The sequence below is a fragment of the Corvus hawaiiensis genome, chromosome Z (assembly GCF_020740725.1).
Source record: "Corvus hawaiiensis isolate bCorHaw1 chromosome Z, bCorHaw1.pri.cur, whole genome shotgun sequence".
Taxonomy (NCBI): Eukaryota; Metazoa; Chordata; class Aves; order Passeriformes; family Corvidae; genus Corvus; species Corvus hawaiiensis.
Window position 1 is genome coordinate 38,296,083 of NC_063255.1, and position 14,572 is coordinate 38,310,654.

At 38.3% G+C, this 14,572-nt stretch overlaps 1 protein-coding gene across 3 annotated transcripts in view; it reads right to left on the reverse strand.

Moving 5' to 3' along the window:
* ERCC6L2 (ERCC excision repair 6 like 2) overlaps positions 1–14,572 on the reverse strand; it is a 50,826-nt gene that overhangs the window by 16,094 nt on the left and 20,160 nt on the right. The window contains exons 10-15 of one of the 3 annotated variants that reach the window (XM_048291113.1): positions 6,932–7,003; positions 5,613–5,758; positions 4,902–4,997; positions 3,452–3,551; positions 1,402–1,554; positions 444–524 (exon numbers count right to left, since the gene is read on the reverse strand). In XM_048291113.1, coding sequence (XP_048147070.1) covers positions 444–524; positions 1,402–1,554; positions 3,452–3,551; positions 4,902–4,997; positions 5,613–5,758; positions 6,932–7,003 — 648 coding nt within the window. Of the gene's footprint in view, positions 1–443; positions 525–1,395; positions 2,317–3,451; positions 3,552–4,901; positions 4,998–5,612; positions 5,759–6,931; positions 7,004–14,572 lie in introns of those variants that run through there. The other 2 variants (XM_048291114.1, XM_048291115.1) reach the window with 2 other exon arrangements.

The following is a 14,572-nucleotide window of genomic DNA, read 5'->3' on the forward strand; positions in this document are numbered from 1 at the left end:
CCTAACTGCTTACTTCCCAAAGTACCTGATCATGGTGCTCAGTCAAAAACATTCCTACAAATGAAATGCTCCCATTAAAACTGACCTTTGCACGAAAAAATAAAAAAAATAAGATCTTATTCCAGAAGGAAACCGTTCGATAACTACATACATTAAAAATAAAAAAGACAGTATTGAACAGACCACTGGTTTGGTGGGAATCACTGTCTGATTGGCTGACGACAACAGCTAAATAGGTCGTCTTCGAGAGTTCCACAAAACCAGAAACATTTAATCATCTAAACCAACTGTAGTCCTTTCCACAATTCCCTAAACAAAATCTTTAAAACAATAGGGTAAAAGTGTTATGAGCCTAATGACATATTTTCCCACATTTGCCACTGTAATATTGGGAGCCAGAGGCCTGTCATGCTCTGGTCTACAAGTCCACAAAGACTTCTCACCTTTTCTGAGCTGCATGAACGATTCTCTTCCTTCAGCCATGTAGTTGCTGTTATGACTCCTGCTTCTACCTGCCCTTCCCTCTAAAACAATCAAATATGTTAACATAAAGAGATACAGGTTTTATTACATACAAAGGCAAGCACAGGAAAGAAGTTTCCTTCTTTCTACACAAGTGTAAGCACCAGAAGTACTACCAGCAAGGTCCAGACTAAGTTCCTAGCAGAAGAAAAATAACAAAATAAAGGGAAGGATGGAAAGAAAAAGAAACAGGGAAAAAAGCTGCAGTAAATTTGAAGATGCAAGCTAGCTGCAGCAAACATGCTCCATACATAAAGGTATAATACTGAATATACTTAAAGTTAGTTTACACTATACACTATAGAATTAGGCCAACAGTCTTTTTAGAGTAATTAAGAAATTAATTTTTAAATACGCAATCTCAGTTATTTACTTGCACCCTGTAATACTTCAAAATACAGCATTATAAAATACATTTTTTAAAAACAGTTATTAACATCCCAAAAAGTACTCTAAAGAGGTTACTGTGACCATAAAAAATATTTTTATGATCAGAATTCTGATTTAAAAGGTCAGTCTGAGTTACTGATGAATAAAAGATATCTGTGCACAAAGCTGCGCGAAAGTACCAAAAAGTAAGTGATGTAGTTTTTATTAAAAAAATATATGTATTAGGAAATTTATGAAAATCATAATCCAAGCTTTTTCCATTCTTGGATTTAAAGAAATTTATCTTTCAGATAAATTCAGAATGAGAATGAGTACCAGAATGAGACATTAGCATGCCTATTTCATTCAAGTCATGGCACAGACAAGTATTGATTAAGTTTTACCATTCTGTTTTATAGTGTTTCCATTCAAAACAATGACCAAAAAGTCTCATGAGGAAAGGAAAAATGTAAAACTAATATCCAAAAGTTATAGGGTAGTACTTCACACCTCCAAGATGTCTTTGGTAAGACAGGACCCATGAGTCCTAAGTTTGAAAAGGTTATGAATCCCAAAAAGCTCTCCTTGATGTTCCTTTGATCCTTGCACTGCCTCAAAATATCGCCTGGCATTTTCAGTTCCAATCACTGCACAGTGAAGTTGCTAAAACAGAACAACACAAGAGGTTTCAGAAGTGTTTGCTACAACAACACGTCAGAATTTCCTGGCACCCACATTATATACACAGCTTTAGCTGGAACAAGCAGAAATTCCTTAGAGAGGATATTTTGTTTTAATTTCCCTGGCAGATGTTGGTATAACAGATTGTGGTATAATATGAACCTGCTTGGCTTTACTGAATTAAAAAAAATAGAATATTCGAAGACTTTTACTGCATTGTTGCCTATTATCAGACACCTACCATACATATTGCTGGCACTCCTTTATATCTTGACAGCTCAGCTTCCACTATACTAAATTATTAGCATTTTTTTCACCTTCCTTTGCACTGTATGCTAACTTGTTAAGGGAAAGCAATTCAAGTATAGCCAAAAAAACCCCAGCCCTCAGACTTATAATTACTCTGTTTATTGCGGCTTATTCAACTTGAAAAATACAAGTCAATTAAAAAAAAAAAAAGAAAAAAAAGAAAAAAATTGATACATCCTTTCAAGACTTATACATGCTTTTTGGAATCCAAAGAGACAATATCCAGGTCTTCTTTTTCTACAAGATCACCAACTCCAAAGATCTCTGCGAAGCAGGCTCCCCTCCATTAAGGTTTTAGTGAATATAGCTGGTTGTAATCAGCTATTGCTCATTTTGTTAGCCTTTCTGAGGCTTCTCCTATTGATATTTGCTTTTGAAAGGAGTTCTCAAAAGTACTTTGCACAAGAGAAACTTTGGAACAGGGTCCTCTCCAAGCTTTTCCATGAATGTGCATGTAAAGAATAAATAAAGTTTAGGGAGTTTTTTTGTAATCAGCACTCTTTTAAACCTTACTAATGTCCATACAGCAGTACAATTTGTGCTCGTGATGTGTTAAAAAACCAAACTATTAGCTTTTATGTTTTTAGACCACTGTCCCTCAAATACTGTTTTAGGACTTACCATGCGTTGTATTTAACTTGTCATTCTAGTATATTATTTCAACTACTACAACATCTTAATTCTGAGTGTCTCATACAGAATCTCTGCAAATTTCCCAGTTACCTGTTCCGCCTATCTCCCATATTCCTTTTAATTTTTCCTTACGTTTCCTCTTCTTTATTTAGATAATTTTGTCAAAATTAAACAGAACTCTAATGGCTTTTTGGCTTCTACAAAACACTGACCTTAAGTGAGCTAAAAGTCATTGTTACACTTCCGAAAGTAGCATTTTAAAGCAAACCACACACATTACTTAACAGAGCTCAAGATTTCATCTTCCTGAGGATAAATTCATTTTATGACTATCTGCTCTGTGCAATCAGATGATCTTAGAACCTTATTTTTATTTGTCACTTATTCAGATCTTAGCCTATCAACGCAAGTCGAAAAATTGAGAGTGCAAGTGGTCCAGGCTAGAGTGGTCCAGCGAGCAGCATCATTTCTCATCTTCGTAAAAGAACCAACGACACTTCCCTCTCCTTTTAAAAGCAAGTTTCCAGAATTAGGAAAGTTGCAATGCCTCTTGCTTTTCTGCTATAGCACCAGCAAGAGTTCTGCTTTACTTTTTCCAGACTTTCATGAGAAAAAGCTGCCTGAATCAGACTGCTGCAGATACTAACTACAACTATCACAGTTGTACTTTACAAGTCTTCAAATAAAAAAATTCTCTGTATAACCCGAATAAGGTACATTGCATAACTAAACTGTCAATAGTTACAGAAAAACTTGAATACAAATATAATTCTGTTCCATTCTTTGAGAATCGCTAAATGATGCACCTTTGCTTAGTAAGTTAACATCATATACCATAAACTCAAGGTAAACTACAATTTTACTACAGACTAGATTAGCTTTCTGTCCCTGAAACTACTAGGAAGAGCTCCCCATTTAAACAGTTTGTGAACTTTACCTGTTTATAAACTTGTCGCAAGTACATCATCTCTTCCACAGTTCCCAAGGATATCAATCTAAACACTTTAACAGCTCTGTATTGGCCAATTCTATAAGCTCTGCAAGGACATGGTACATGAAAAACATTTTAAGAAATGAGAGCTCTTAGGGGTAGTAATAAATAACAAACGAACTAAATCTATAAAAGCATTCTCATAAAACAGGACTATTCTAAATCATGCACATGTCGATTGGGTTGTTTTCCTTACTTTTCCAAATTTTCCTCAGTAATAATTTCCTATTCCTTTACCTTCAGTATTTCATATTTCTCCTCAGGCCTATCCAGTTTAAAAAGCTCTCTCCTCATTTTATATCACAAGAACTGTCTCCCATCTCTCCAGAAAACACATCTTCCACTCTGTTTATCTCAAGTTTGTTTGGTTTTTTTTTTTCCCTCTCTGTCTCCACCTACTTTTTCTTAAAGTATTCTCCTATTTGCATTATACAGGAATTATCTCATAGATTACTTGGAGCAGCCTGTTCTTTCTTAACTTTATAAATCACTTTACAAGACACAACACCATAAAAACAGCTAATGAACTGGCAAGTGTTCTGTTCAAACAGTAAATTCTGAGTCTTCTAATAGACTTTATTCCACAAAATTCACAGGAGGCTAAAATTCATAGTAATGTGATCTTACAAAGATTCTTTAAAGATAGTCCCCAATACATGTTTCTGATGCTAATGTTTCTCTAGAACAGGTGCACATAAAGACATCCTAGAAATCAGAAAGACTCTTAAAACAGAATTACGTAACTCCATGAGATAACAGAAACAAGTTTATTTCTGCTCATGAAAATACGTAAATCCACTGAATTTTGAAGATTTTCAATATTCTTTACTTCAGTTACTCAAAGGTCTTCCTTGGATTCCTAGGGAAATATCCTACAGTTGAAAAGCCTTGAAAGAAAAATCTATATTACTGGAAATACTCCAACACCATAATATCAGAGATAGATGTGAATGCTTTTAAAAGCACCGCAATGGTGAAGCAGAAGAGAAAATAAAGAGCCCTCGTCTTTTAGGGTTTTGGAATTCAAAACATCATCTGAACTAGGGTCAACCACAATGTACTCTGTCATGAAAAACACAAGAAAAATGTCATCTACATACACATATTCCAGACATCAAAAAAAGTTACAGTGACCATGGGGAGTTTCTAGTTGAGGGGTTTTTTTGGCTCTCTGCCACAAAAAAGAAATACAGGAAAATAAACTGTAAAATTTAGGGTTATAAATAATCACATCAAAGCTAAAAACTAATTTAGCTGGACCTTTCCTATTGCTTTGTGGATGAATCAGACTATGTAAAAAATTTCTTTCTTCAGGAAAAGTTTCAGCTGAACAATCAGATTACAGAATGAAAGGAAGAGCACAACATGGATCAAATTCTGTATTTTGAGAGTGTACCTATCAATCGCTTGAAGATCATTTGCTGGATTCCATGTAGGATCAAACAGTATAACAACATTGGCACCAACAAAATTAAGACCCAATCCACCAGCCCTAGAAGCATAAAAATGAAAAAACATAACTATATGATAGTCAGAAAAACACTGAAACTAGATCGTTCTGTATTAGGTCCCTATTGGCATACTCTTCCCCAACATAAAAAAAGGAACACTATTAAATATACTGAAAACAGTGCAGTACAGCTTTGCATTACTGTTGTTCTAATAACCACCAAGTACTCAAATAACCACTGCTACAAAATGCAGTTTTCTCATGTAAATATCACATTTTATAGACTGTATGAATAGTTGAGTCCTAACCAACTATTATCAACTTACTCAGTAAAAATCCCTGTTGCTACTTCATTCCCATTAAGTCCTACACAGGCCAACTCCTCTAAATACTATAATTAAACTCATAACCAGTTTTTATGCCAGTTACATTCTGGAAGCAGGAAAATTACAGGTGAAATTTTACTTCCTCTAATCACAGTACATAGTTTTTGACAATAATGCTGTGCAGCTTCCACTAAAATGGTCACAACCTCAGCTAAGTCATACCTGTAAGCATTAACAACTGACACAAGTGTATTTGTATAGTTACAGCGTAACTGATTTACTGAACACTAGACAGACATATTGAAACAAACCACAAGCTAAATTTTCTTACATTGTAGATACAAGACATATGTTAATTTCCTGAATGCTGTTGAACTCTCTTACAATTCTGATTCTATCTTCTGATTTTGTATTTCCATCAAGTCTTCGGTAATCTAGCCCAGATGCCATGCAGTACTGTTCCAGCACATCCAGCAACTGAGTGGAAAAACGAAGAAAAAAAGGAAAGAAAAAGTTAAGTACTTAATACTACCTTTTTAATTAAACATGATTAACAGGGGCCATGTTTATCAAATATATTTTCATTATATCACCCACTGCAAATGAGACTACATCTTTGCCATTTTCTTATCAACATTCATGATTCTCTTTAGCCATGATTCTACAGCACTCAAGGTGATTAATGTTGGTCTGCTGTGGTCTCAGTCTACCATTCAACCCTGGCTGCCTGTTTCACCTCTAACTGTCACTCAATCCAACTCAATAAGCAGGCAGTCCATTTAAGCAGCTTCCTCCCATCTTAGCAAGTTGCAATTATTTGAAATACAGTAAATGAGCACCACAGCCAGCACTGAGTGCACAGTCAGAGCTCAGGGGCATGGAGTGAAAGAGACCGCAGTAACCAGCAGTCAATCTGGTACTGGACACCATAAAACAGCCTAAGACACACTGAGTACTTTACTACTGCATCTGAACATTAAACTTGCACTCTTTCTTAAAGCCAAAAAAAGAGAGGTATTTAAGACTCTGAACAACCATTCAAATTACTACTTTTTAAAATGCTTTTTAGTACTATCATTACAAATATTTAAATAAAAAGCCCCGATACTATAGAGTGCACTATTTCAGGAAACACATTATTCCCTAACAAGACGATCAAGGAGCAAGCCCCTAAAAAGTAAAATGTACATGTATCTCTTGCTCTAATTAGACAGTTTTCAGTTCAAGTCAACTGGTGTAGCAAGAATTGAAGTTTCATTGCTGATGATGATCAAAAGTCAGCAGAATGAGGAAACTTAACAACTTTCAGTGCTAACACAAAGCTTTTATGATATTGCAGTCATACAGTGCTGTGACAGTGCTCTAACTCAAGGCATACCAGCTGAACTCAGGTATCTGCACCTCAAGTAACAGAACAATTTCAAAAAGCTCTAGGGAAGGCAGAAGAGTGTTACACTTGTTTTGCCATCACCATTTTTATCATGAGGGAACATAAGGTTTCAATATGCTTGTGGAGTACAGCACACTGTCCTCATAATTACTTCTCACAGTAGAAGCAACGAGGAAATGTGGTTGACAAGGTGTCACTCAGTGATTCACGATTCAGAACTTACTGCTGCAGTTAATTGATAAAAATCACATGGAGCTCACCTTTGTGGAAAAGGAGAAAAGAAGAACTTTATCCTTATTTTTTCGGAAGTGATTTAAAAGCTGTTGAAGGACCTGTAAATGAACCACAGCAGAAAAATGAAGACATTTTTATCTACAGGTCATCTCATACACACTCATGTTTTCAACCTCCAAACAGGATACACCATACTTAACTACTTGCAAAGCGAAACAGAACTGTAACAAAAATCATTACTAACATAATAGATGTGCCAAAGGTAATGGAGATGCTGGACCTTTGCATTTTTCTGTGATCCACATGGAAATCCTACTGTGAAAATGTCATCAGACCACTAAGAGGTAAATTCAGAAGCTACTTGGGTCAGTGTACACACCACAACAAAAAGTTACTCATGTCACCAGCTCAGATTCCAAGTTTCTGCATTTAAAAAATGCACATATTTGTCCTGAAAACTCCGAGGTCTGTTTAAACTTTCTGTCCTCCATCTGAGTTCAGAGCTTCTTGGAACTTGTCTTCTTAAAATAATCAGTGAGATGTATGCCCCTCCCCGCTCCCACTCTCATCTGTTGCTCTGTTTACAGTAGGATCCAGCTTCCCAGACTCTGCACAGACCTTGAAATGCCAATAATCCGCCCACACACAACGTTCTTCTGGTAGGGAAGCAAATAATCCAGAGCCTTGTGTATAATAGTGATACTGTTATTTTCAAAAGAAGCATGTCCACATCTGGCAATGGCAGCTCCAGAGCACTGTGCAGAAGCCATACACAATGGGAAAAGAGGAATTTTCTGTACCATGACTGTAGTTTTTTCCCACTGAGCAGTAAATATTTCTGAAATTGTATTTATTCACTGATAAATACATAAACTGTTCATCAAGAGTGATTTCACTAGAAGCCTAACAAATCTTTGACAATCAAATAATGATGAATGTTTATATTAATGTTACAATTCTGGACAATATCTAGAACATAAAATGGTAATTACATGTCACTTATGAGCTCCTTAGTAAATGTTAGCCAGCCTGTTACAAGTGAAAACAAGGTACAAATGACAGATTTTTTTGCTTCATTTCATTGTACATGAACATACAAACTAGGATTTATTTTACTGGGGGCAAAAAATCCACAACAGGCAATTTAACAAGAGCTATACTACTTATATTTGCATTTTATTTAGCCACATTAAGAAAAGAAACAGAAGTGACATTCTTTTAAACCAGATGGAATTGGCTTCTGTGTTATTGTTGTTATTATTAAAGTACTGGTCAAATAATGAATTTCCTAAAGAAGAATACAAAAATAAATCCATGCAATTTCATCCCCATTGGGAATTTAGGTATTCTGGAGTAAGAAACAACTCTAACAGGGAAAAGCAATGAATGCTTTCACCCCAAAGAGAAGTAAATCCTAAACTTGCACACCAGAATACTATCCTGTATGTTTTTAGTCCAAACCAGAAATACTTGATCATACTCAAGCAAAAGTAATACCTTCTTTGTAAGAGTCCACATGGATTTAAACATACACCACCCAATTGCTACACATCATGAGTCATCTGTGATTATATTTTACTTCTTGCTTTTGAGAGTTTTTTTTTTAGAGATGTTCAAGTTAGCTTACAGTATTTTTTAAGCCTTCAAAGCCCGGCCTGCCTGGGTCAGAGTTATGTTTAATGGTAGAGGTTACCGTTCCTTGCAAAGTGCTCCAACAGATTTCCAGTTTTCTACTGAATGATGATATGCCAAGCAAAAATAATTAAATCAATACAACAGTTATTCCTAAGAGATTTGTATTAAGAACAGTATTTCAAAACCCCACAAATGGATGTCTGTAAAAATATTATGCATGCAGTTACAAAAAAAGGGAAAAAAAATTATTTCAATGGCCTAGACATTTAATCACCTTTTACACTTAAAAAGCTTATAGAGTCTCCCTGAGACACAATTTTAACAAAACTGTAGAAATAATCCAACAAGGTAGTCTGAATGAGAATTACTGCAGGCTTGTGAAGCTATCCTCACTCATCTTCTTTTCCAAGCAATCTTCAATAGTTTTGTGTGGACAACCTGAAATCATTGTGTTTCAAAAGCAATGAACCACTTGTCCTTATGCTTTGCAGGTCCCCACTATCTTACATCGTGACAGAAAAATGGTGGTTTCAAAACAAAGCAGGACACTCCTTTCATTCAGTTCTCATATATTCAACTACTTCTATTTAAAAATCTAACCATGAAATTCACCTTGTAATAAAATGTGTAAGCAAAACTTGAATTCTGCAGTACAAGTGAAAAGGAGGGGATTATTTCACAAAAAAGCTGAAGCTCACTCAGACCACACCACTGTGTATTACCCACCTCCCACTGTAATACAGACATATTAGTGTTCTCATTATACCATGTTACGTATACCATCAATGATTATGCATGTTGAATATTTGATTGTACAGACTGTTTTCTCTAGGCTCTTGCTGTAATCCAAAATTCAGAACAGAAAACCTGGGGTGGCATGTTAAATGCTACAGCTTGCAAAACACAGAGATGACTGTAGCCACAGCAACAGGTAGGACACAAACACCACATGCAGGCTACTCTTTAACCCTTGCATACAAGCAAATATAGTTTTACTGGCGGAAGTAATTCACATCCCAAAACAGAATATTTCCCTGTGTGTTTTATCTCTGGTTGGAGAACAGATACTTTAAACAGACAGAACCTTTCCAACTCTTCGAAACAGCTACAGCTGCTTAGCTAATAAACTTCATTAAAAAAACAAAACAACACAGCCCCTTCCCCTCCCCTGAATAAATTTTTTGAAAATTCCACAACTATTCCTTTGCAACTATGCTTATCTACAAAAGAATAATCACCTGTACCAAAATGTCTGTGTAGTCTGTACTGAATTTTAATTTAAAAGACAAAGTAATACTTATGTAGTTTACACTACCAGATCAAAGTTCCAAAATAATGTCACCTAGTTTCCAGAATTTATTTACGAAACAGAAAATGTAAAGTATTACAGTGCAACAAGGCTATTAAAAACATTTTACTATCATTTGTCTGTTATTTCCAAATAAACATGTTAAAAACTGATAAAGCCGTTTTCAAGCTCTAGTACCAGTTGGCTCTTCTGTGATTACTTTCTTATCGTAAGACAACTTTCTAAATTAAATACTTCCTGAAGGATTTTGCTTTCACAGTATAAAATGCAAAATCATCACAAACAGCCTCCAGTTTAAAATTTGTAACAGGAAACAAAAAAAGCAAGTCACCACACCAAAAATGTATAAACCAATTTTTGGTTTCATTAAGTCAAAATTAATGGACCCAAACCCCAGATTATTTTCAATGACAGTTACATAACCCACTCTCCTCCTTCCAGGCACAAAGATCACTGAATCATACAATGGTTTGGGTTAAAGACCATTTAGTTTCAAACCATGCCACCATGGGGAGGGATGCCACCTACTAGATTCAAAGCCCCATCCTAACTGCCCTTGAGCACTTCCAGGGATGCAGCATCCAGAGCTTCTCTGGGGAACTTGCTCCTGTGCCTCACCACCCTCACAGGAAAGAATTTCTTCCTATTATCTGATCTAAACCTACTCTTTTTCAATTTGAAGCCATTATCCCTTGTCCTACCACCGTAAAAAGTCTCCCTCCAGATTTCTTTACACTTCCTTCACTCAGTAAATGGTAGCAGTAAGGTTACCCAAGAGCTTTCTCTTCTCCAGACTGAGAAACCTCAACTCTCTCAGCCTTTCCTCATGGGAGAGGTGTTCCATCCCTCTAATAATCTTCATGGCCCCTCTCTGGACTTGTTCCAACATGTCCATATACTTTTCGTGCTGAGAAAGCTGGACACAGTACACTGCACGAGTGGAGCACAGGAGGAAAATCACCTCCCTTGCCCAGCTGGCGACACCTCCTTTGATGCACTGCACACAGAACACATTTGGCTCTCTGGGCTGTGAGTGCACATTGTTGGTCATGTCCAGCCTCTCATCCACCAGCACCTCCAAGTCCTTCTCAGCAGGGCTGGTCTCCATCTGTCCATCCCCCAGCATGTGCTGATAGCAGGGCTTGCCCCAGACCAGGTGCAGCACCTTGCACTTGGATTTGCTGAACCTTGGCGATTTCTGTGGGCCCAGTTCCTGAGCTTGTCCAGGTGCCTCTGGATGCCATCCCATCCTTCAGGTGTGTCAACCGCACTGCTCAGCCTGGTGTCACCCGCAAATTTGCTGAGGGTGCACTTGATCCCTTTTATCTATGTCATTAATGAAGATAGTAAAAAAAACTGATCCCAGTATGAATCCTTGAGGGACCCCACTTGTCACTGATGTCCATTGTGACTCTAAGCCGTCGACCACTACCTTCTGGATGTGACGATCCACCCAATTCCTTATCCATGTAACAGTCCACCCATCAAATCCATTACTTTTTGGTTTAGAGAAAAGGACATTATGGAGGACCTTGTCAAAGGTGTTACAGAAGTCCAGACGAACAACACCTATAGCCCTCACCTTGTTCACTGATGAAGTCACTCCAGTTTAGAAGGCCACTAGGTTAGTCAGGCAGGACTTGCCCTTGGTGAAATTGTGATAGTTGTTTCAAATCACATCCCTGTCCTCTATCTATCTTACCATAGCTTCCAGAGGGATCTGTTCCATGATCTTCCTAGGCACAGAGGTGAGGCTGACAGGTTGTCACGGTACTCCTTTCTCGTTCTTTTTTAAGGACAGGTACAATGTTTCCCTTTTCCAGCCGCCTGGGACTTCACCTGACTAATGACTTCTCAAATACTATGGAGACTAGCTTGGCAACTACATTAGCCAGCTCCCTCAGGATTCTGGGATTAATCTCATTGGGTCCCATGGACTTACATACAATGAGGTTCCTCAGGTGTCATAAACCTGATCTTCACTTACAGAGGGAGGATCTTTGTTCCCTCAGTCCACATCCTGCTGTCCACACACTCAAGAGGTGTGAGAAGAGAGGTCACCATTGAAGACTGAGGCAAAATGCTGTTGAGTTCCTCAGCCTTCTCCTCATTCATTGTTGCCAGTTTTCCAGCATTGCTCATCAGGGGAGTACACACTTCTTTCAACTTTACTTTTCTGGCTGACATACCTGTAAAAGCCCTTCTTGTTTTATTTTGCATCCTTTGCCATGTTCAACTCCAGCTTCATCTTAGCCTTCCTCATCCTGTCCCTACACACCTAGCACTATCACCACACAGTTCAGAATATTCTATTTATACTAAGACATATTTCATGACTGGCACAAAATTCAAGTTCCCCTTAAAAGAAAAAGCAGAGCAATTTCTCTCAAAGTAAGAAATTCTTTCAATAAATTTTATCCTAATTTATGGACTGAAATAGATGCTATAGAATAAAGCAGAATAAATTCTAGAATAAAGCACCATGTACAAAACCATCTGTCATAACTGCAGCACTTGAAAACACACCAGTTCTGTAATTTATGAAGTAAAAAAACCCACCGAACAAGCAGAAACCATCGTAATACTACAAGATCATGATTTCCCACCTTGGAGGAAAGGAAGGGCCATGCTGCTCCGTACCTTTGCCTCCTACTACTTCAGAAGAGTGTTTGACCTGACTTTATTTGAAAGGTCACAGAAAAAATGTTCTGTGAAAGAACTACAGTAATTTTTTCTCTTTTCTTTCTTACTTTTGGGCACCTCATTTACCAAACACATTGAAGAAATAATTTTCCATATAATGAGCACTTCAAGAATGCAAGATTGGAATTTATAATACATCTTCCCACTATACATACAGAGCTTCTTTAAAAAAAAATGGAAACTTTACCCACCAAGGCTCTTCTCAAGAACATGTGCTTATTAAGGATCTGAGTTTGGCGAGCTTGTGGGGTTTTTGCTCCCCCTCTCCCTTTCTTTTTTTTTTGGTGGGGGTGCATGGTCAGGTTTTGGGGTGGCAGAGGGGTTTGGAGGGAGAGGTTGTGCTTGTGGTTTTTTTGCAATTACCTATGATCTATATTAAGAAATACCTTGAGATACACACCTTAACACCCAGGGCTGCTGCACACAAGCATGAGAAGAGCCTTACTGCCACTCCCAACTCACACAGCCACAGTCAGATGTACCCGTGAGAACACGCTGCAGTCTATGCTATCCCAGAAACAACTTAAGACTTACAGCTATGGTTTGGAATAGATTCCCTCCCAACAGGCAGCTCTGAAAGATACAGGCTTTGAAGGCACATAATGTTGCAATCTCTGTATTAACTCAAGCATTTTTGCTTGCCTGTGTTGTTCACTTCTGTGTCAAAAAACACATAATTAAAATATTCTAAGGCAGTACTGGAGTGAAGTGTGCAATAGCCCCAAGAGGCAAAATCCTTAAAAAAGAAAAATTAATTTTAATCACAGAAGCATTTAGGCTGCAAAAGAACTCCAAGATCGAGTCCAACCTCTGACCAAACACAACCCTGTCAAATAGACCACAGCACTAAGTGCCATGTCCACAGAACACTTTCAGGATGGCAAATTTCCACCACCTCCCTGGGCAGCCAAATCCAATGCCTGACAACCATTTCCATGAAGAAATTCTTCCTGATGTTCAGCCTGAACCTCCACCAACATAGTTTGTGGTGATTTCCTCTCATCCTGTCACTTGTTATCCAGGAGAAGAGACTGATTCTTGTATGTCATGGTTTAGGAATGGTACTCTGCAATTCAGAGCCCCCACCAAGACTCTCCCAAACCAGATGCCACTCTCTTGCTCCCTCCTTCTCTCCTCCTACCATGGCAGGATGCAGTTGAGAACTGAGGCAAAAAAAGTGAAAATCACGGGTTGAGATACGAAGATTTTACTGGAAACAGCAATAAGGTAAGAAAACCTTATTACAGTTTTAATGACAAAAGTACAAGAGAGAGGGTGATTCACATGCAAAAATGCTCATTGCAGGCTCTGAAAAAATGAACAATGCTCCTCCAGCCATGTTTTTGTCAACTGGAAGACACTCTGTTCTTGTTGGAAAACAGAGAGTCTCCTACCCTTGTCCCAGCAATGACAGAGAAATAGTATAGAACAACCACCCCCTGGCCATGCCTGCATCACTCCAGGCGACGCCTCCTCACAGCTACTGCACAAAATTAACTCTGTCCTGGCCAAAACCAGGACAGCATCTTACCACAACCTCATTTCAGGTAGTTGTACAGAGTAATAAGGAGTCTCAGGGAAGACCTTTTCTCCAAGCTAAACAATCCCAGGTCTCTCAGCTGCTCCTCATAAACCTGACACTCCAGACCCTTCACCAGCTCCGTCACCCTTCTCTGGACACACTCCAGCAGGACCTCAATGTCCTTCCTGCCGTGAAGAGCCCAGAACTGGATACAGCACTCCAGGTGTGGCCTCACCAGCGCCAAGTACAGGGGAAGAATCACTTCCCTGATCCTGCAAGACACAAAATTTCTGATACAAGCCAGGATGCCGCTGGCCTTCTTGGCTACTGGGCACACTACTGGCTCATGTTCAGCCACTGTTGACCAGCACCTCCATGTCCTTTCTCACCCGGCAGCTTTCCAGCCACTCTGCCCCAGCCTGTAGTACTGCAGGGGGCTCTGGTGGCCAAATGTGGATCTGGCATCTGGTCTTGTTGAACCTCACTCATACCATTGGT